This window comes from Drosophila bipectinata, chromosome 2R (assembly GCF_030179905.1).
Source record: "Drosophila bipectinata strain 14024-0381.07 chromosome 2R, DbipHiC1v2, whole genome shotgun sequence".
Classification (NCBI taxonomy): Eukaryota; Metazoa; Arthropoda; class Insecta; order Diptera; family Drosophilidae; genus Drosophila; species Drosophila bipectinata.
In genome coordinates this window covers 734,562-756,138 of record NC_091737.1, presented here as the reverse complement: position 1 = coordinate 756,138, position 21,577 = coordinate 734,562, and the positions used below count along the sequence as shown (strand labels likewise).

The 21,577-nt window shown below is 37.2% G+C and overlaps 1 protein-coding gene across 1 annotated transcript in view; it reads right to left on the bottom strand.

The window, feature by feature from the left end:
- LOC122321159 (cell adhesion molecule Dscam2-like) overlaps positions 1 to 21,577 on the bottom strand; it is a 994,286-nt gene that overhangs the window by 383,986 nt on the left and 588,723 nt on the right. Inside the window, exon 7 of the mRNA XM_070278943.1 lies at positions 451 to 568. Within this exon, the coding sequence (XP_070135044.1) occupies positions 451 to 568 (118 nt within the window). The remainder of the gene's footprint in view (positions 1 to 450; positions 569 to 21,577) is intronic.

Below are 21,577 nucleotides of genomic sequence, written 5' to 3'. Positions count from 1 at the left end.
TTGTTGTTACAAACTCGGGACCGCGGGGTCGGGCCCGCTACCTGCCTCGGAATTTGTGTAGCATTGTTTTTGTAAATCTTCACGGCTCACTGACCGCGCGACTCGAAGCCTTCTTCATTTTGGTTAAAGCCGTACTAATTTTTGGTTAAATTCTAGTTTTCTTCAAAATTAATCAATAGCAGTTCCTCGACTTCGCCACTCGCCATTTTTATCCTTACCTTCTATGACATTGGAAAAATATATCTTTGGCCACCTTGCTGAATTTGATTAAATTTTAGTTTTCTTGATAGTTACTCAAGAGCATTAAGTCGAGTTCCTCACATCATAAAATTGTCTAAGCCGAATTTTTAGCGTTACCTTCTATGAAATTTTAAAACTAATATTGTTTTGTTTATATGCATTTAAGTTTGCGCCTCATTTACAATTACTCATATTTAAAATAAATCTTACCTATAAATAGGCTTTGGGTTGGCATAGGCGTCACAGGCTACGACCAAGGGATCTCCCAATCGGATCCTAACCTTAAGAATTTTTTCATTAATGATTGGTGGCACTAGCTCTCGAATTTCTGAAAATAGAGTTAGAAAAGAAAAAATTGTTTAGTTATAGCAATAAGAGGTGATCTGTGTCTTTTTTTTTGTTTTTATAAAATAAACAAGAAAGGAAAGCTAACTTCGGGCGGAGCCGAAGTTTATATACCCTTGCAGTTAAAACCGGATATATATCGCAAACATCGGATATAGTTGGCCGATCCTTATATATACATCATAATAAAACCAATTAACTAAAATAATAAATCGAAAAAAAGTCCCAAGCTTCTATCTTAAAAATAAGAAAGTTGATATTTCTACCAAGTACCATTTCCGATCGTTCAGTTATATGACAGCTATAGGATATAGTCGGCCGATCCTAATAAAATTTGGTAGGTTGGATCAACTGGCCAAAAATATAATCTGTACCAAGTTTCAGCTTTCTATCTTCACCAAAGTTATACCATTTCCGATCAATCAGTTATATGACAGCTATAGGATATAATCGGCCGATCCGGGCCGTTCCGACTTATATACTGCGTGCAAAGGAAAGAAGGGTGTGTGCAAAGTTTCAACACGATAGCTTCAAAACTGAGAGACAAGTTCGCGTAGAAACGGACAGACAGACAGACGGACAGATAGACGGACAGACGGACAGACGGACATGCTCATATCAACTCAGGAGGTGATCCTGATCAAGAATATATATACTTTATAGGGTCGGAGATGTCTCCTTCACTGCGTTGCACACTTTTGGACAAAATTATAATACCCTCTGCAAGGGTATAAAAACTCAAAACACGAGACAAAAGGAGCTTAAATCAAAAAATCAATTTTGAGAAAATATGATATATTAAAGAATTATAGTAAGTATGCCATTTTGTTATGAATTAAATAAATTATCTTAGAAAAAAAGGTCATTACCATTTATTCTGGCATTTAACGGTTTCGACCAATTAAAAGTAACATTTTGAACATATAATCAATTTTCCTCCCCACTAAACATATAAGATTATTAAAATAAAATTATTATTTATAAAATTGGTTTCAATCTTAGAATTAAACTCAAATACGCGACGCTTTTTTTTCAATTCCACTTTTTTTTTTTTTAGGTCGAATTGGGACCCAGTAAGAACCATTTTTTTATACCCTTGCAGAGGGTATTATAATTTTGGTCAAAAGTGTGCAACGCAGTGAAGGAGACATCTCCGACCCTATAAAGTATATATATTCTTGATCAGGATCACTTCCTGAGTTGATATGAGCATGTCCGTCTGTCCGTCTGTCCGTCTGTCCGTCTGTCTGTCTGTCCGTCTGTCTGTTTCTACGCAAACTAGTCTCTCAGTTTTAAAGCTATCGACTTGAAACTTTGCACACACCCTTCTTTCCTTTGCACGCAGTATATAAGTCGGAACGACCGGGATCGGCCGACTATATCCTATAGCTGCCATATAACTGATTGATCGGAAATGGTATAACTTTGGTGTTTTTAGAGTTAGAGAGTTCAAATTTTACATGAGCGCTATTTTTGGCAAAATAATACGACATGCCAAATTTCATAAGGATCGGCCGACTATATCTTATAGCTGCCATATAACTGAACGATCGGAAATGACCCAACTTTCGCGTTTTTGAAGATAGAAAGCTGGAATTTAATACAGATTCTATTTTTGGTTAGTTGATCCAACCTACCAAATTTCATAAGGATCGGCCGACTATATCCTATAGCTGCCATATAACTGAAAGATCGGAATTGACCCAACTTTTGTGTTTTTAAAGATAGAAAGCTGGAACTTGATACAGATTCTATTTTTGGTCAGTTCATCCAACCTACCAAATTTCATAAGGATCGGCCAACTATATCCGATGTTTGCGATATATATCCGGTTTTAACTGCAAGGGTATATCAACTTCGGCTCCGCCCGAAGTTAGCTTTCCTTTCTTGTTTTGTTCTTACATTGGGAATAAGTCTATAAGTCCCCAAACTAGCCAGTTCTACCCCTAGGAAGTTTTACCCCTTCTTAGGGGTAGAACTGGCTAGAATTTAAAAAAAAAAAAATTACCCAAATTAAAAATTGTTTGTGGCTATGCCAATTTTTCTCAGTGTACTAAAAACATTACATGAAAGATTTTTATTTCCCTAAAGGTAAAATAGAACCATGCGGCTTGCCATTAAAATACAGAATTATGGTACACTGAAACATGCTAACAACTGGTGCGAGAATGCTAACAATTTCTTTGAAAATATATATATTGTCCTTTTTTTTAAATATATTTCGCAATATTAAATAATGACCTTCCGCAATGACATAAGAAGAAAAATAAATATATTTTTTTACTCTTAAATTAATTAATTAATATTTTAAAAAAATTAATGGAATCTTGGAATATTATTATACGGTTTTTTCTGTGTTCCAAAATTTAAAAATATTTATAACGTTAATCTAAATCCTTTGCTATCAAATTTAAATTTGAAATAAATGAGTTACCTTTGAGAGATTTTAAGAAATAATATTAGAGAATACACGCTATGGAAGACAAGATTCTCTTCATAAACATGGTTCTTAATATTACTTTTATATAGCCTTATATATTATTATATTAATTCGACTTATTATTTCTTATGCCGACAAATAGAGATATAAATTCTAAGATAATCTTTTTTTCGGTTAAACATTTCCGATTATAAAATATCTACTAAATACATTTAATTATATACTTAATTTAAATTTTCCCTTTTTTGCCTTATGCAACCTCATAACCATGAATAAATTTTATAACGTTTAAAAATGAATTGCTAATCTATTATCTGTGGGAGTCATACAGGATAAAGATGGCAAGTGAAATTAAATAGCCGATTTCTTTGGGATCACCAATAATTATTTCGCGGAACAGGTGATCATGGAAGGGTGGGTAACGGCTGTGGCAAAACATCCGCCCAGCTTTACGTAACCTGCAGCAACTTCACCAGCGCAAGGACCACGGCCTTAATAGCTCTGAATGTCGAAAACAATGCAAGAAACTTCTTCATCCTACTTCCCGCTATTTCCTTCAATACGTACAAGCCTCGGCACGCGAATTTCATTGAAATAATCGATTGATAACTGCGAGCGAGTAGTACAAGGACCCTTGAGATCCACTTCCTTCTACCGACCAAAAGGTCGGTCGGCCTTGCAGCTAAGTACACTACCATCTGCCCACTTACATGGTTACATATACACTCTGTTGAACAAGGATGGCCTTTTTTTCATCAGTGCTGCCTTGAAGCGTTCGACCTCGCTTTTCTTTGTAGAAAGTTCATAAAAAATCACTAGCGTGGCGCATCTTCGATCATCTCAACATCAAAACAAAAACGTTGAAGTCATATGTTGTGAAATAAAAACTGTATCGGGCCCATAAACTCCCCAAATTGTATTGGAAGCTTGAGATGAATTTTTGCCTTTGTCGTAACAGTATTGTAAAATATGCCGGATTTTCTTTTTATTTGGCTCCATGTTTGCGACGCAAATAACTTACGATGTTTTGATAACTCACGAATTACAAAAGTATGTAAATAAAAAAATCGTTTCCAACACGATATCCAACAACACCACTATAACTATGTGCTTTAAGCGATAGCAAGCCAAATACCTCAAGATTTTTTTGACAACCTTATATTTTCTCCCAAAATTATATATTCTGTAATATTCTACAACAGAGGAATCGGGTCTGAGGCAGATGCGCACCAGTGCATTTTCTGACTTTGTACCATCAGCTCCCATGCAGTCGATAAGCTACCTTCATTCGCCGTCTTGTGTTAGCGGTGGCTCTCTATCTCTTTCGGTCAATTCGTATTTAAATGCATTGTCCTTTCTCGCACTTTCTGTCCTTTCTGGTTTTTATACCCTTGCAGAGGGTATTATAATTTTGGTCAAAAGTATACAAAGCAATGAAGGAGACATCTCCGACCCTATAAAGTACATATATTCTTGATAAGGATCACCTCCTGAGTTGATATGAGCATTTCCGTCTATCCGTCTGTCTGGCTGTCTGTTTCTACGCAAACTAGTCTCTCAATTTTAAAGCTATTGTAGCAGGATTGCTACTTAGGGTATATATATATTAGCTATAAGTGTATTGTATAACTGTAAACTGTTAGTGTAAGTCGGGGTCGTTGGCTGTTGTCGGTTCTGGCTCTCTCTCTCTTGTGCTCTCATCGCCCTCATTGCTCTTTCAGCGAGCAATGAGGGTTGATGCTGATCACGAGTTGAGAGCGGAGTCAGTCGAACACCAGCAGCGATCCGAAGCGGATCTAGTCAAGAATAATAAATAAAATAGAACAAGGAAAGTGTTGGTGTTTTACTCCAGGGACATCGTTGTATCCCTACAAAATCAGAAGTGGGCCGATCTCGTGCAAAATAAACAATTAATGACAATTAATTTTAATCAAAATGGATGTTAGCAACGCAATTGCGCAATTAAAACGGTGGTTAAGTGCGTTACGGCTACCAACAACGGGAACGAAGCGCGAATTAATATTACGTTTGGATAAAATGTCAACGGAAACGCGTAATTATCTGGAAGCAATTAGGAATCAAGACGAAGACGGCGATGGAAACAACGATGAAGATGAATATGAAGAGGATCTGGAATTAGAAAGCCTAGAAGATGACAACGATAATGGCGACGAAGACGGAGGCAACAACAACGACAAAGCTGGAGTCCAAGAAAACGAAAAAGTCAGAGGCGAAGGAAACGAGAAACACGGAGGTGGAACTAAAGGAAAAGATGGCGATAAAAATAAGAGTAAAGTTGGCGGCGATCAAAGCGGAAAAGACGGAGACAGAAGGAACAGCAAAGATGGAGGCGAGAGCAGCAGCAAAGACGGCGGCGAAAACAACAGCGGCGACGGTGGCAGAAACAATGACCACGACGGCGGCGAAATCAACAACAGCGACGGCGTCAGGAACAATGACCACGACGGCGACGAAAACAACAACAGCGACGGCGGCGAGGGAGAAGACAAAGATGGAGATCAGGCACGCAATGACAGGAATGAAGCCGGCAGCAGCGGCGCAAAAGAAGGCGCCACTGAAGAAGTGAAAAAAGGCAACGTTGCGAAGTCGGAGTTTTTGGAATTTCACAACCCAAGTGTCGACATTTCATTGGGCATGGCAACACAAGTTGTGAGTGATTTTTCGGGCTAAACTTGCGCACGAAAATGGATTACGCAAATGAATAATATTGCAAGCATTTATGGAGTTAGTGGAAAATACATTAAAATGCTGATGATTAGTAAAATAAATGGAAAAGCAAACGTGTGGCTACATGCAAACCCGGAGCGCATCATGCTACCGCTGGTGGAGCTAACTGCGGAACTAATATCAATGTTTTCGGATAAAGTTTCGAAATTAGAGGCAAGGCGTCAATTCGAGAACCGGAAATGGAGTTCCGGTGAAAGTTTTGGAAGCTATGTTGACGATAAGATGATGCTTGGCCAGAGAATCGACATAGATACAAAGGAGATGATAAGTCGTATCATTGACGGAATCCCTAATCAAGGGCTTCAAAATCAGGCACATATTCAGTGCTTTGAAAATATTGCACACATCAAACGTTCATTTGCGGAGGTGAAGTTGCCTAAATATTATGGTGACAAAAAGGATGCAACAGAGAACAAGGACGAGAAGGACAGCAAGGACACGCGTTGCTATAATTGCAATGCTAAAGGACATTGGGCGAAGGAGTGCAGGAAGCCAAGACGAGAGAAAGGATCGTGCTATGCGTGTGGCGAGATGGGACATTTTGTGGCGAAGTGCCTAAAGAACAAAGTTAAGAGCGAGGTCAAGAACATTTATGTAAGGTATTTTGAAATTTACTTTAAGAATAACACTAACACCAGACTAATTACAGAATTCCTCATAGATACAGGGAGCCCAATTTCGTTTATCAAAATATCTAAAGTACCAGAAAATATTTGTAAAATGCCAGTTTTAAGTTCATATCATGGAATAAATGAAAGTTATTTGAAAACTTATGGCAGAATATTATGTTATATAAAGAAAAAATTTAATAAAGTACATTTTCATTTAGTTGTTGTGGCAAACAAATCTATGAGTCATGATGTAGTCCTGGGAAGAGATTTTATGGAAGCATGTGATTTGAATCTGAACCTTGACACCTTGAAGATGGTTACGGTAGAAAATTTAGAAAATGTTAAAGACAGTTATGATGTTAGTGATGAAGAGTTAGTGATGTTAATGTTAAACAAAAGATTAGAAATGCAGTTAGGTTACAAGAAGCAACGAAACTCGACATAAATTAAGTGGAAAAAGAATTGATGAATATAAATATTGAAGATGAATCGGTAGAATACAAAATTGGTGAACAATTATATAATTATAGAGGAATTATAGGGAATTATAGAAAATTTTTATGTCAATAAACAAAGACCAAGGGAACCAGAGGTTAAGTGTGAAATAAAGCTGAGGTTGGAGGACTCGAAACCTTTTAGTAGTTCTTCAAGACGGTTAGCGTATACAGAGAGAGAAAAGTTACAGAGCATATTAGACGAGTATTTAAAAGAGGGAATTATTAGGCCGAGCGAATCAGAATATGCATCTCCAATAGTGTTAGTCAAGAAAAAAACAGGTGATTTGCGATTATGTGTGGATTACAGAAAGCTTAATAAGACAATCATTAAAGATAATTATCCACTACCTTTAATTGATGATTTATTGGACACATTAGTAAATAAGACAATATTTTCGAAATTAGACCTTAAACATGGATACTTTCATGTATTTGTTGAGAACGAATCAATTAAATATATTTCATTTATGACGCCGTTAGGACAGTTCGAATTTATGCGGATGCCAATGGGCCTAAAAAACGAACCGGCGGTGTTTCAAAGATGTATCAATTTTTTGCAGACATGATAAGAGAAGGAAAAGTGGTTATATAAATGGACGATATTATGATCGCAAGTAAAGAAATTGAAGAGCATTTGAGTGTACTTAAAGAAGTTTTCGAAAGATTAGCAAGGAACAAATTAGAACTAAGAATGGATAAATGTGAGTTTTTACGAGCGAGTGTTCAGTACTTAGGGTTTTTGGTGTCGAGCAAAGGAATACAAGCAAACGATAAAGGAATTAAAGCCATCAGAGATTTTCCAGTCCCCAATAAAGTGCATGGAGTTAGAAGCTTTTTAGGATTGTGTTCATATTTTAGAAGATTCATAAAGGATTTTTCGAGGATTGCAAAACCATTATATGATTTGTTGAAAAAAGATTGCGAATTCGTGTTTGAAGAAAAAGAGTTAGATTGTTTTGAAATGCTAAAGAAGAAGCTCATAGAAGCACCGGTACTAGGTTTATATTATTATAAGGATGAGGTAGAACTACATACAGACGCAAGTGCACATGGTTTTGGTGCAGTACTATTACAGAGGAAAGAGGATAAGAAATTGCATCCTATATTTTATTTTTCGAAAGCTACAACGAAGGATGAAGCAAAATATCATAGCTTTGAACTTGAAACGTTAGCCATTATTTATGCTCTACGAAGGTTCCGAATTTATGTGCAAGGTAGGCGGTTTAGAATTGTTACTGATTGTAATTCATTGACGTTGACGTTAAACAGAATAGAACTTAACCCTCGCATTGCGAGGTGGGCTTTAGAGTTACTTGAATATGATTTTGAGTTAACATCATAAGGCAGGAAAACTTATGCAACATGTAGATGCCTTAAGTAGGAATACGAACATATGTGTAGTAGAAACGGTGAGTTTTGAAGACAATTTAGTTATATGCCAAGCGAAAGATGAAAAGTTAAAGAAAATTAGAATGAGGTTAGAAAAAGAAGATGACAAAATGTTTGAGATGAGAAATGGAGTAGTGTATAGGAAAGCAAATGATGGAAAATTGTTGTTTTATGTTCCAGAAGAAATGGAAGACAAGATACTGTATAAATATCACAATGAGTTAGGTCACTTAGGTAGAGATAAGGTTATGGATGCAATTGTTAGGACGTATTGGTTTGCAAATATGAAAAAGAAAGTTGTAAGGCATATTGATAATTGTTTGGGGTGTGTAGCGTTTTCACCAAAGTCAGGAAAAGGAGAAGGATTATTACACAGCATTCCGAAAGGGAATGTACCATTTGAGATCATACATATTGATCACTACGGGCCAGTGGATAAGGGAAGGGCAAATAAACATTTTTGTCGTCATAGACGGGCTTACAAAATATGTTAGGTTATATGCAACAAAAACAACAAATACAAAAGAAGTTATTATAGCATTGAAAGATTATTTTAGATCAGAGGTCGGCACGGCCCTATCTCGGGGGCATAGGAAATTTCTCTGCCCGAGCTCTGCCACACACACACAGTATACATGTGTGAAACGTCATGCTCAAAGCCTACTTTCTGCTATTGGTTACTAACACTAATGCGGTAAAATCATATCAATGTATTTGGGTGCCGACCTCTGTTTTAGATCATATAGTAGACCGACGTGTATCGTCTCGGATAGGGGCAGTTGTTTCACATCTGAGGATTTTCAAAAATTTCTCGAAGAATATAATGTTAAGCACGTAAAAATAGCAACAGGGTCACCTCAAGCTAATGGGCAGGTGGAAAGAATTAATCGAATATTAGGACCGATGATAGCGAAATTGGCAGACTCAGAAAAGGGATTGCATTGGGATACAGTTATTGAGGATGTTGAGTTTTCGTTGAACAATACAAAGCAGAGAAGCATTGAGCAAATGCCGAGCAAAATGTTATTTGGAATTGCACAAAAAGGAAAAATTATAGATGAATTAAGGCAAAAGTTAGAAGAATTAGATAATACTGATAATGTTAGGAATTTAGACGAAATTAGGAAAAAAGGAACAGAGTGTCAAACAAAGTTGCAGAGAGACAATGAAAGAAATTACAATGAGAAAAGGAAAGCGAGTTAAAAATACAAGGTAGGAGATTATATCGTGGTTAAGAATTTTGATTGTACTGTTGGCGTTGCAAGAAAGTTAATACCCAAACATAAGGGTCCATTTGTAATAGACAAAATTTTAGGAAATGACTGGTATTTAATTAAGGATGTTGAAGGTTTTCAATGTCACGTATTCCATATCAAGGTGTTTGGAGTAGTTACATTGGATTAAACATTGGATAGGTAAACGAAGATAAAGCTCAAATATTATGTAAACTTTTGTAAATAAATAATTAGTAGTATCTAAGTCAAATAGATGTAAGAATCAATTGTAAAATATCACAAGATCAGGGGATCTTTAAATGTCAGGACGGCCGAATTGTAGCAGGATTGCTACTTAGGGTATATATATATTAGCTATAAGTGTATTGTATAACTGTAAACTGTTAGTGTAAGTCGGTGTCGTTGGCTGTTGTCGGTTCTGGCTCTCTCTCTTGTGCTCTCATCGCTCTCATTGCTCTTTCAGCAAGCAAGTGTTGGTGTTGGTGTTTTACTCCAGGGACATCGTTATATCCCTACACTATCGACTTGAAACTTTGCACACACCATTCTTTCCTTTGCACACAGTGCAATATATAAGTAGGAACGACCGGGATTGCCGTCTGTATCCTATAGCTGCCATATAACTGATTGATCGGAAATGGTATAACTTTGGGTTTTTAGAGTTCAAATTTTGTATGAATGCTACTTTTAGCAAAATAATACATGTTATATTTCATTAGGATCGGCCGACTATATTTTATAGCTGCAGTACTAAACCATAGGAAATGACCCAACTTTCGCGTTTTTCAAGATAGAAACTCTCTTATGGCCAAGGTTAGCTCATCGCCGAACCACATTGAAGTTCATATACCCCGGATAAACATTCCAAAATTGGATGGAGATGTAATGCAGTGAAAACCATGCTACGATCTATTTTCCAGCATGGTCCATGAAACTTTTTTCAGCAGTGAAGAAAATGTTGTTCCTCACGTGGTACCGCTCTTTCCGGAACTGCGCAGAGGCTGATACGCCACATTGAGCTAAACGAGCAAAAAATATTTACATGTTTGGCACCTAATAGTGGGATCTTATGACAATATGGAGCTGTATATAACCACTAACCATACAACATTAGGAGAGTTTGCCGACACAAAACTTTACTTTAACTTTTTTTGGTCTGTTTTATGAATTTTTTAAAGTTGTATTTTTGTTGAAGTGTAGTTAATTTCTTACTTAGTCAATTATGAAACAAGAAAGGAAAGCTAACTTCGGGCGGAGCCGAAGTTTATATACCCTTGCAGTTAAAACCGGATATATATCGCAAACATCGGATATAGTTGGCCGATCCTTATCTGAATAGGAATATATAATCCAATTTATTACAATACAAAATCTAAAAAAAGTCCCAAACTTCTATCTTCGAAAATACGAAAGTTGATATTTCTACCAAATACCATTTCCGATCGTTCAGTTATATGGCAGCTATGAGATATAGTCGGCCGATCCTAATGAAATGCGGTAGGTTGGATTAACTGACCAAGAATTAAATCTGTACTAAGTTCCAGCTCTCTATCTTCAAAAACACGAAAGTTGGGTCATTTCCGATCGTTCAGTTATATGGCAGCTATAGGATATAGTCGGCCGATCCGGGCCGTTCCGACTTATATACTGCGTGCAAAGGAAAGAAGGGTGTGTGCAAAGTTTCAAGACGATAGCTTTAAAACTGAGAGACTAGTTCGCGTAGAAACAGACAGACGTACAGACAGACGGACAGACGGACAGACGGACATGCTCATATCAACTCAGGAGGTGATCCTGATCAAGAATATATATACTTTATAAGGTCGGAGATGTCTCCTTCACTGCGTTGCACACTTTTGACCAAAATTATAATACCCTCTGCAAGGGTATAAAAAGGCTACCAACATATTCCAAAAATTTTCTTTGCTACGATGTTGTAAACTCAATAAAAAATACAAAAATAAATATTTTTGTTAAGTTTTAAATCTTAAATTTTTTAAATGAAATAAAATATATTGCCAGTGTCCCAAAAACAAAGACTATAAACAATATTTTTGTTGCTGTCCGCTCCCATATAAATCATCTATCGGTAATCTAAAAGACGGTTGAAAATTCCTTTTTCATCTCATTTTATTGATTTGGATTCATTTGTAAAAATATAGAATATGTAGAAAAAAATTTATCGTATTCTTAATCAATTATAAAATATATGCTAAAATATATAAAAAATTGAATATAACAAATATAATATCTTTCATAATTAACTCAATAATCAACACCGCAGTTTTCTTAGGGTAGCAAGTCTAAAAAGATGAAGATCAAAAATTTTATGCTGGCTTCGAAACGGCTTCGAACATGCACCCGGGTATGTGAATATGTGACTCGCATACATATGTACAAAAATCAATCGAGACGCAGACAAACCCTCTTTATGATGCTTCTTTTAGAGACCAAAAAACAGAAAACATTTAAAGTGAATATGAGCGTAAGATGAACATAAGATGAGCGTAAAAAAAGAGAGTAAGATGCTCTCTGGAGCCCCTGGGGCCTCTCGCAAGAAATTTTGGCGTCCATTTTCGCTGTATGAATTGAGTAGTCTGAGTAGTATATGTTGTATGGTTAGTAATATTACCAAGCTAAAAGCCGTTGCATTTGTAACGGGACTAGTCATTAAAGTACTAGCCTTGTTGTCTAGCTTACTGACAATCTGGATATCACCAACAGAGGCCTATTTGAGCAACCAATACGAATTGTCTAGCCCTTGCAGACAATGCTTGAATTTCTAGATTCTAGGCTACATCTTCATCCAAAAAGGAGGCAAATAATATGGCCTGCGTGGTACATCCGGCAGGCAAGCATAGTGTTACTTTTGCAAAGCGACAACATCCTGGTTATATAAATGTGATGGGTTCCGCGCTTAACCAGTATCTGAAAGATTAAATTAGGTACACACAAAAAATGTGTGTTAATTGTTTTAAAATTGACCACATCTCAAAGGACGCAAACGAAGAAATTGTGTCAAGTATGAACAAAATCATGCAGTAAGCAACCTTCTTATCACAGCAAACGTAGCAGTCCGAGCAAATGACGAACAGGCAGCGATGTTTCAAGTACTGCTGGACTCAGGGTCGCAGATCAATTTGATCACTGAATGATCAGCATAAGTAGTGTTGTTAAAACGCCACGATGCCAAACTTCGAATCCAAGACATTGTTGGACACCCAAAGATGAGCAGAGCACTTTTGTCGTAAAGCCAGCGCGTTTTTGTTTTACCCAGCGCGTAGAAGCCTTGCGTGCCTTTCCGCTCATACAAGCTCAACCACTATCTCATTGCGAGTTGGAAATACACAATGAGTGTGTATGAGCAGATCCCCAATTCAACAAACCAGGCAGGATTGATCTGCTAGTTTGAACCGAACACTATTATTCGTTACTCCTTCCGAATCAACAAAAATTTTGAAGAGATGCACCAACAAAAAAACCTTGGATGCATTATCGCAAGAATCAAATCCAGAATTGAATCGGGCGTGTCGTGTAAAGTTGGGGCAGAAACTGACGCCTTGATTGAAAGGTTGTGGAATTTGGATAACCCGGACAATCAAACAAAACATCTATCTTCGGTCGAAATGCATTGTGAGAAACACTTTGTAGAATAACTTCAAAGGAGCAGACGACGAAAGGTTTTTTGTTAAGCTGCCTTTTGCAGAACACCCTTCACCCCTAGGAAAGCCGAAAGACATTGCTATCAAAGTTATTTTGACTTCATAAAAGAGTACAAAGTGTTGGGACATGTAAAATTGGTGCCACCAAGCCATAATTGTGTCTTCAAGACTGGCAGCAGCACCACCAAGCTACAGGAAGTATTTGATGAGTCTTGCAAAAGAAGTGGTGTTAAGAGGAGCCCTAAATAAATAGGTCTTACTCCAATGAGCTCCTTATAGAAACTGATTTTATTCGTCAAAAACCTCTTATAAGTACGATACATGAGAATCTTAAATCTATGTAAAACTACTTGTCAACGCACTGCACGCTGACCTGCTATGCGACCCTTTCTCAAGTGCGATAAGCGCACCACTTATGTATGTGTTTGTGTTAGGCTGCAGGGGATCGGTTTTAAACCATCTGTTTGACTCAATGCTCAAGTTCAATGCTTGAACATTCTGGAAAGGGCCACAAAAAGAGGCGTAAATTTTATGTGTTTTTGATTAATATTTTTATACCCTTGCAGAGGGTATTATAATTTTGTCCAAAAGTGTGCAACGCAGTGAAGGAGACATCTCCGACCCTATAAAGTATATATATTCTTGATCAGGATCACCTCCTGAGTTGATATGAGCATGTCCGTCTGTCCGTCTGTCCGTCTGACCGTCTGTCCGTCTGTCTGTTTCTACGCAAACTAGTCTCTCAGTTTTGAAGCTATCGACTTGAAACTTTGCACACACCCTTCTTTCTTTTGCACGCAGTATATAAGTCGGAACGGCTCGGATCGGCCGACTATATCCTATAGCTGCCATATAACTGATTGATCGGAAAAGGTATAACTTTGGTGTTTTTAGAGTTAGAGAGTTTAAATTTGACACTAGAGCTATTTTTGGCAAAACATTACGACATGCCGAATTTCAAAAGGATCGGCCGACTATATCTTATAGCTGCCATATAACTGAACGATCGGAAAAGACCCAACTTTCGTGTTTTTGAAGATAGAAAGCTTAATACAGATTCTATTTTTGGCCAGTTGATCCAACCTACCAAATTTCATTAGGATCGGCCAACTATATCCTATAGCTGCCATATAACTGAACGATCGTAAATGGTACTTGGTAGAAATATCAACTTTCGTATTTTTGAAGATAGAAGCTTGGAACTTTTTTTTAGATTTTTTATTGTAATAAATTGGTTTTATTATGATGTAATCATAAGGATCGGCAAACTATATCCGATGTTTGCGATATTTATCCGGTTTTAACTGCAAGGGTATATCAACTTCGGCTCCGCCCGAAGTTAGCTTTGCTTTCTTGTTTTAGATTTTTTACTGTAATTAATTGGTTTTATTATGATGTAATCATAAGGATCGGCCAACTATATCCGATGTTTGCGATATATATCCGGTTTTAGCTGCAAGGGTATATCAACTTCGGCTCCGCCCGAAGTTAGCTTTGCTTTCTTGTTTGAATAAATTTTATGTTAATTTAACCTTTTCTTCGATTATAATTTTTAGTCGACTGTATAAATGTCTATTTTTGTTCTTGTATTTTTTTAATACATTTTTTTTCTTTTAATAATTTGTGAAAGAATTATTTAAGAATATTTAAAATTATTTAATCTTTTATTTGTTATGTTCAACCTAATGTTTGAACATCCTGCAAGGGGCCAGAAAAGTGTCTTAGTATATATTTATACCCTTGCAGAGGGTATTATAATTTTGTCCAAAAGTGTGCAACGCAGTGAAGGAGACATCTCCGACCCTATAAAGTATATATATTCTTGATCAGGATCACCTCCTGAGTTGATATGAGCATGTCCGTCTGTCCGTCTGTCCGTCTGTCTGTCTGTCTGTTTCTACGCGAACTAGTCTCTCAGTTTTAAAGCTATCGTCTTGAAACTTTGCACACACCCTTCTTTCCTTTGCACGCAGTATATAAGTCGGAACGACCGGGATCGGCCGACTATATCCTATAGCTGCCATATAACTGATTGATCGGAAATGGTATAACTTTGGTGTTTTTAGAGTTAGAGAGTTCAAATTTGACATGAGTGCTATTTTTGGCAAAACATCACGACATGCCAAATTTCATAAGGATCGGCCGACTATATCCTAAAGCTGCCATATAACTGAACGATCGGAAATGACCCAACTTTCGTGTTTTTGAAGATAGAAAGCTGAAATTTAATACAGATTCTATTTTTGGTCAGTTGATCCAACCTACCAAATTTCATAAGGATCGGCCGACTATATCCTATAGCTGCCATATAACTGATTGATCGGAAATGGTATAACTTTGGTGTTTTTAGAGTTAGAGGGCTAAAAATTGACATGAGAGCTATTTTTGGAAAAAATAATACGACATGCCAAATTTCATATGGATCGGACGACTATATCTTATAGCTGCCATATAACTGAACGATCGGAAATGACCCAACTTTCGTGTTTTTGAAGATAGAAAGCTGGAACTTGGTACACATTCTATTTTTGGTCAGTTAATCCGACCTACAAAATTTCATTAGGATCGGCCGACTATATCCTATAGCTGCAATATAACTGAACGATCGGAAATGGTATTTGGTAGAAATATCAACTTTTGTATTTTTGAAGATAGAAGCTTGGGACTTTTTTTTCGATTTTTTAGTGTAATTGATTGGTTTTATTATGATGTAATCATAAGGATCGGCCAACTATATCCGATGTTTGCAATATATATCCGGTTTTAGCTGCAAGGGTATATCAACTTCGGCTCCGCCCGAAGTTAGCTTTGCTTTCTTGTTTATTTTCATTTTAGATTTACTTTGAAAATTTTATTTTTTCTTCGATTTTTTAGTGGACTGTAGTTTTTAAATTTTAGTTTTACTGAGGGCTAATGTTTTTTTTTTTAATTTTAATTTTTTTTGTATAAAATTTAATTGATAATTAATATCTTTTTTATCGATTTTTTTTAATCATTATTTTTTAAATTGTAAATATTTTTTTTTTTAAGTTTTACCATACTTTACAATTTTTAAATTTTCTATATTGATGCGCGTTCCTCCTGAAGATTATGTAAAAGGATATGCACTGGATGCTGCTGATGGTGTAGCTGGTTGTTTTTTCTGCCGCTGATGTTGTTCTTCTACTCGCCGGTGGTCCTGCCGCAGACGTTGGTCCCGCCGTATAAAACGCCAAAGACTTTAGCTGTCGTTGTTCCCAGGAACCCAAATTTTTATTTTTGCTCGATATTTGGCCTCGAACACGCCGTATATTATTTTTAATATTTATGAATTTCCGGTGTTGTTCCGGAAAAACTTACTTTTTTTCACAAGTTTACTTTTTCACAAGTTGTGTTTTTAACTCCTTGCGCCGTATCGCTTTGGAGATCCAATGGCTGAATTCCAGCCCAAAGATTTTCAATAAATATTCCGACTCAGGCCTCGGATAGCCCCGCGCTAAACAAAAAACGCACTTATTGCTCGATGGCAATTCTCAATCTCTGTGTCCCTTACCACTTGGGGGGAAACGACAGAGGACTACGATTTTACATTGAGCTCTTTTATGCCCAGTTCACAGCCATCTTAGCTACCTTTGACTGACTGTGTCAATGCACATCTAGCCACTATTTAGGTGCCAATTTCAATAGGAGCCCCAAAATACGGTTGAGAATACTCCTTGAGCCTTTTTTTTTTTTGACTCATTTTTATTATTTTTTTTTTTATTTTATGCAATTTTATTCTCTTTGTCCCTTACCTCTTGGGGGGAAACAACAGAGTACTACGGTTTTTAAACTGGGCTCTTTTTTACCCAGATCGCAGCCTTATTTTTTAGCTACCCTGGGCTGAGCATTTTTTCTACAGCCACTTATAGGTGCCAGTTGTTTAACCCTGAGTCTCTTACCACAGGGGGGAAAACGTCAGGTTGCCTCGATGGACCAAATGTCAAGAGGAGCTCTAAATAAATAGGTCTTACTCCAATGAGCTCCTTATGGAAACTGATTTTATTCGTCAAAGTTCTCTTATAAGTACGATACATGAGAATCTTAAATCTATGTAAAACTACTTGTCAACGCACTGCACGCTGACCTGCTATGCGACCCTTTCTCAAGTGCGATAAGCGCACCACTTATGTATGTGTTTGTGTTAGGCTGCAGGGGATCGGTTTTAAACCATCTGTTTGACTCCTATTTCATGGTTCCGATCCCTTGAAACTCTAACTTAAGAATTTCTATAAAAAATAGTGTTCATTGCTTGAACAAGTGGGAACTCCTTGAATGACGTTTTACATACTGGTCACACCGTTCAGAACGAGATTTTGTCTATACTGCTACATTTTCGACCCAATAAGTATTTTAAGAGGAGTCCCAGTAACTTGGGTCTTACTACAATGAGATCCGTTTGGAAACTGTTTTATTTCGTATCATTCTTTTATAGGAAAGATACATGAAAATCTTAAATATATTTAAAACTACTTATCAATGCACTACACGCTGACCTACTATGCAACCCTTTCCTAAGTGCGATAAGCGCAACACTTAAGTATTTGTTTAGGCTGCAGGGGATCGGTTTTAGAACGTGCTGATCCTCTCGTATTTCCAATGGTCAGATCCTTTGAAACTCTATCTTTAGAATTCATATACTATTTCGCGTTCAATAAACATTCTTCAAAGGGTCACAAAATATGTGTACATTTTATGTTGTTTGGATTAAAATTTTTATATTTTATATGTTAACTGCAACGCAGTGAAACAGATATCTCCGACCCTATAAAGTAAAGATATTCTTGATCAGGATAACCAACTGAGTTGATATGAGCATGAGCTTTATAGGGTCGGATATGACTCCTTCACTGCGTTGCACACTTTTGACCAAAATTATAGTACCTTCTTCAAGGGTATAAAAAGGTGTAGAAAGTGAGTCCACCCTAGTCCAACCATGAAACCTATTGTACATAGTAGAGTAACTAATTATTTTTCGATTGTATATACATACTTCTTTCACTTCTTCTTAAGCGAACGGTCGTGGCTTTCTTTTTTTTTGCGCACCGCGCTTTTGATGAATATTGCTGTAAGCCGGTGTTTGAAACATTGAGAATCGAATTTAGAGAAACTTCAGTTAATATTTAAGCCGTATCGCTTGGCTGTGGTATATTTGGAGCCGAATTAATAATTTGCTTAACTGTTAACTGTTTGTTAAAGCGAAGCTCGCCTCTGATTCTTTTTCCCCTTTTTTCCTCTTGTGAAATGGAGGTTCTTATCTCAATTTCTGTGATTTTCCTTTGCCAACTGTAATCGCTCTCTCGAAAGCTCTCGCTTCGGCTACTATTTGGCATAGTGGTTCAGTGTTCAGGTACAGTTTTTTTGACCTTTAAATATATTTTTTTACTTTTTTATATTTTTAAAAATTAAAAAGGAATTCTAACTTTTTTTCTTCTTGAAACAAGACAATCTCCTCATCCCAGCCTACCATCGATTGCTCTACATGTGAAAACGTCGTAGACGTCGTGCCATGCTCAATGCCTCAGTTTCTGATGCCAATTCCTGTAGGTGTGGATTATTTTTGTGACAATTGTCGTCCAGACAGTGTTGATCACTGGTTTGAGAAAAATCAATGCCTAGCTCTGCCAACTTGACAATCAGTTAAGCGGACTTCGGCTGGTAAATGAGTTCCCTAGGCGTAAGAAATCCACTGATTTGATCTGCCGCAGCATGTTCAGATGACATTAACTCAGCCGCTCATATCTCTGGCCTCCCCAAGTGCTACAACTGAGAACAATTCGCCGTCCGAATTTCTCAGTGCTAAAGAGCAATTGTCCGATATTTCCTCCGTGGCATCCCTTCAAGTGATACCACGGGTACCGACCGGTACCGACTGATACTGCAGTATTCGTACCTGCGACACCAAAACCCTTACCGGTGATTTCTTCATAAAAACATATATTTGTTTATCGGTTTGCTCCTGATACTTCAGAGATTGATATCACGTCTTATATCATAGCCAAAACAAATTCCGATATAAAGGTGGAGGACATAGCTAAATATAAATATATAAATATAAGGCGCACGCTGATATTCAAGACGATTTGTTTACCCAGTTTTTGTTCAGAGAACATTCGTCCAAGAACAACAGCCTAGTAACGTTATGAAAAATGTTTTAAGACCAGTGGGAGTGAAACTTCCACATATTAGAACCACTGACCGACCTTCTACCTCTTCTTCATCCACTAATTACAAAAACTAATATCGTCACTAATACTTACTATCAGAATACTAGGGGGCTACGTAGCAAACTTCCTAAACTATATTCTGATTGTTCTCTCTTTGCATCCCATATTATAGCCTTTACAGAAACTTGGTTAGGAGATCATTAGCTCCGAAGTTTTTCGAAGTAAGCAAACCACTTTTAGACTTTATTGATCTTTGCAAAAGAGGGGTGGAGTCCTCAATTCGGTAGACTCCCTACTTGCTTCTGATGAGGTAAAATCACTTTTGCAATAATTTTGCAATAAAATAATTTTGTCCGCTAAATCTTTATACAACACCTGTTCATATATACCGCCTTTGTCTGAACCGCCCACATACTGGAGCTCTGGGTTTAATACCCCAGAATTAAAGTGTTCTAATGTCGATAACTCACCATTTTTATCACTTATCACGCACCATGACTTCACCGCGGGCATGTTTGACATGACCCTAGGTGAAATTAACTATGCTAGAAATTCATAAGGTCGGATGTTCAACTAATGTTTTGTATCTGCTCCAGATGGTACCACTCTTTCCTGAGCTTTGCCCCTTTCAACCCCAGACGATCCATATCACACCACACTTGATGTTTTAAATAAAACCATTTGTGGTATCGATCAAAAGCTTCCTTGCGTGGAAAATAAAATTCGTTGTTTTTGTAAGGCTGATTTTCACAAGCTAAATAGCCTTATAGATAAATTTGATGCTGGCGTGCACCGATGAAAATGTCACCTTGGAAAAATTTGACCATACTACTCATACATTTTTGACTCATGTGTGCCATGGAAATATCCTTCCGGTTCAAAAAATCCTCCTTAGTTTACAAGGTGCTTCACTTAAAAAAACTAAGAGCAGGGTCTTAATAAAATATAAAAAGCCTGCAGTAGTATAGTTTTTTCATTATATCTACTAGATCGGTTAAATTTTTACCTGTAACAGTTATACGCATGTATTCAATCAGAATATTTTATTTTCTGTTCGTTTTTATCCGAGAATAGCATATTATCTGATCTTCTATGGGTTATATCCCGTATATTCGCCAGGCACCTATGCAGCTTCATAGACTTTTCAGCTTATCTTTGAAAACCTCGATTTTTTTTTGGAAGATGAAGGAATCTTTTATAGTTTCCTTACATAAAAAAGGGGAAAAGTCCGATGCGAATGTACATTCCCGCTTGATCTGTGCTACACCTGGGGTCCCTCAAGGAAGTCATCTTGGCCCGTTACTGTTAACTCTTTTTATTTACGAATTGCACCATGCCTTTACGAACTCTCTAGTTCTCATGTATGCAGATGCTGTTAAGCTTTGTCTTTAATACAAACCCGCGTGTGCCCAAAGCAATCTTCAGTCCGATCTAGAAAATTTTCAATAATGGTGTTTTGCGATTGATTTAATACTTAATGAATCCAGCTTATGACTTTTTATCGTTCTTGGCCTCTCCAGGTCACGTATTTTCCCTATAGGATTGCAAATAGTTTGCAATTCTTCATTTTCCCTCATGTCGTAGTAGACTCCGACTAATAAACTAACCCCCTTCTAACAAACCGTAAGGCAATGCTTTGCTTTTGTTTCTTCAATATCGGAGTGGGATCCTTGTATCTCTTTCCCTCTTGGCGTAGAACTCGGTGCTTGTTCCATTTTTTCTTCAAAGTTTTTTTTTACTGCGCCTTTGTACTATTACATATGTAGCTATCAAATTCACCGGGGTGGCAATACTTCAATTGCGAATTTCTCGATTGCATCATCTTTTCAGCGTGAGCCAAAATCTGATTTTTATAATTTAGTAAGAACTTTCTGAGTTTAATAAAAATGTTGGGTGGCGGATATTCATACAATTTTTTGGATACTGTTGTAGGGGGGCGATGCTGCCGCTAAAAAGATCCCAGTGGTGGTGAAAAAGAAAGAAGTCGGGGACGTCGTGGTTGAATTCAAAACGCATTCAGCTTTATTCGCTGCTTACATGGGACTTACAACTTAACTTAGAAGAAGAAGAAGACGATCGTTGACGGCCGATGAGAGAGCGAGACTGCATGGAGGGGCGAGCGCGGATGCGCTCTTCAGCGCGGATGCGCTCTTCAGCGCGGATGCGCTCTTCAGCGCGGGTGCGCTCTTAAGCTCAGCTGAGCGGCACAACGGCCCTTCACCTAA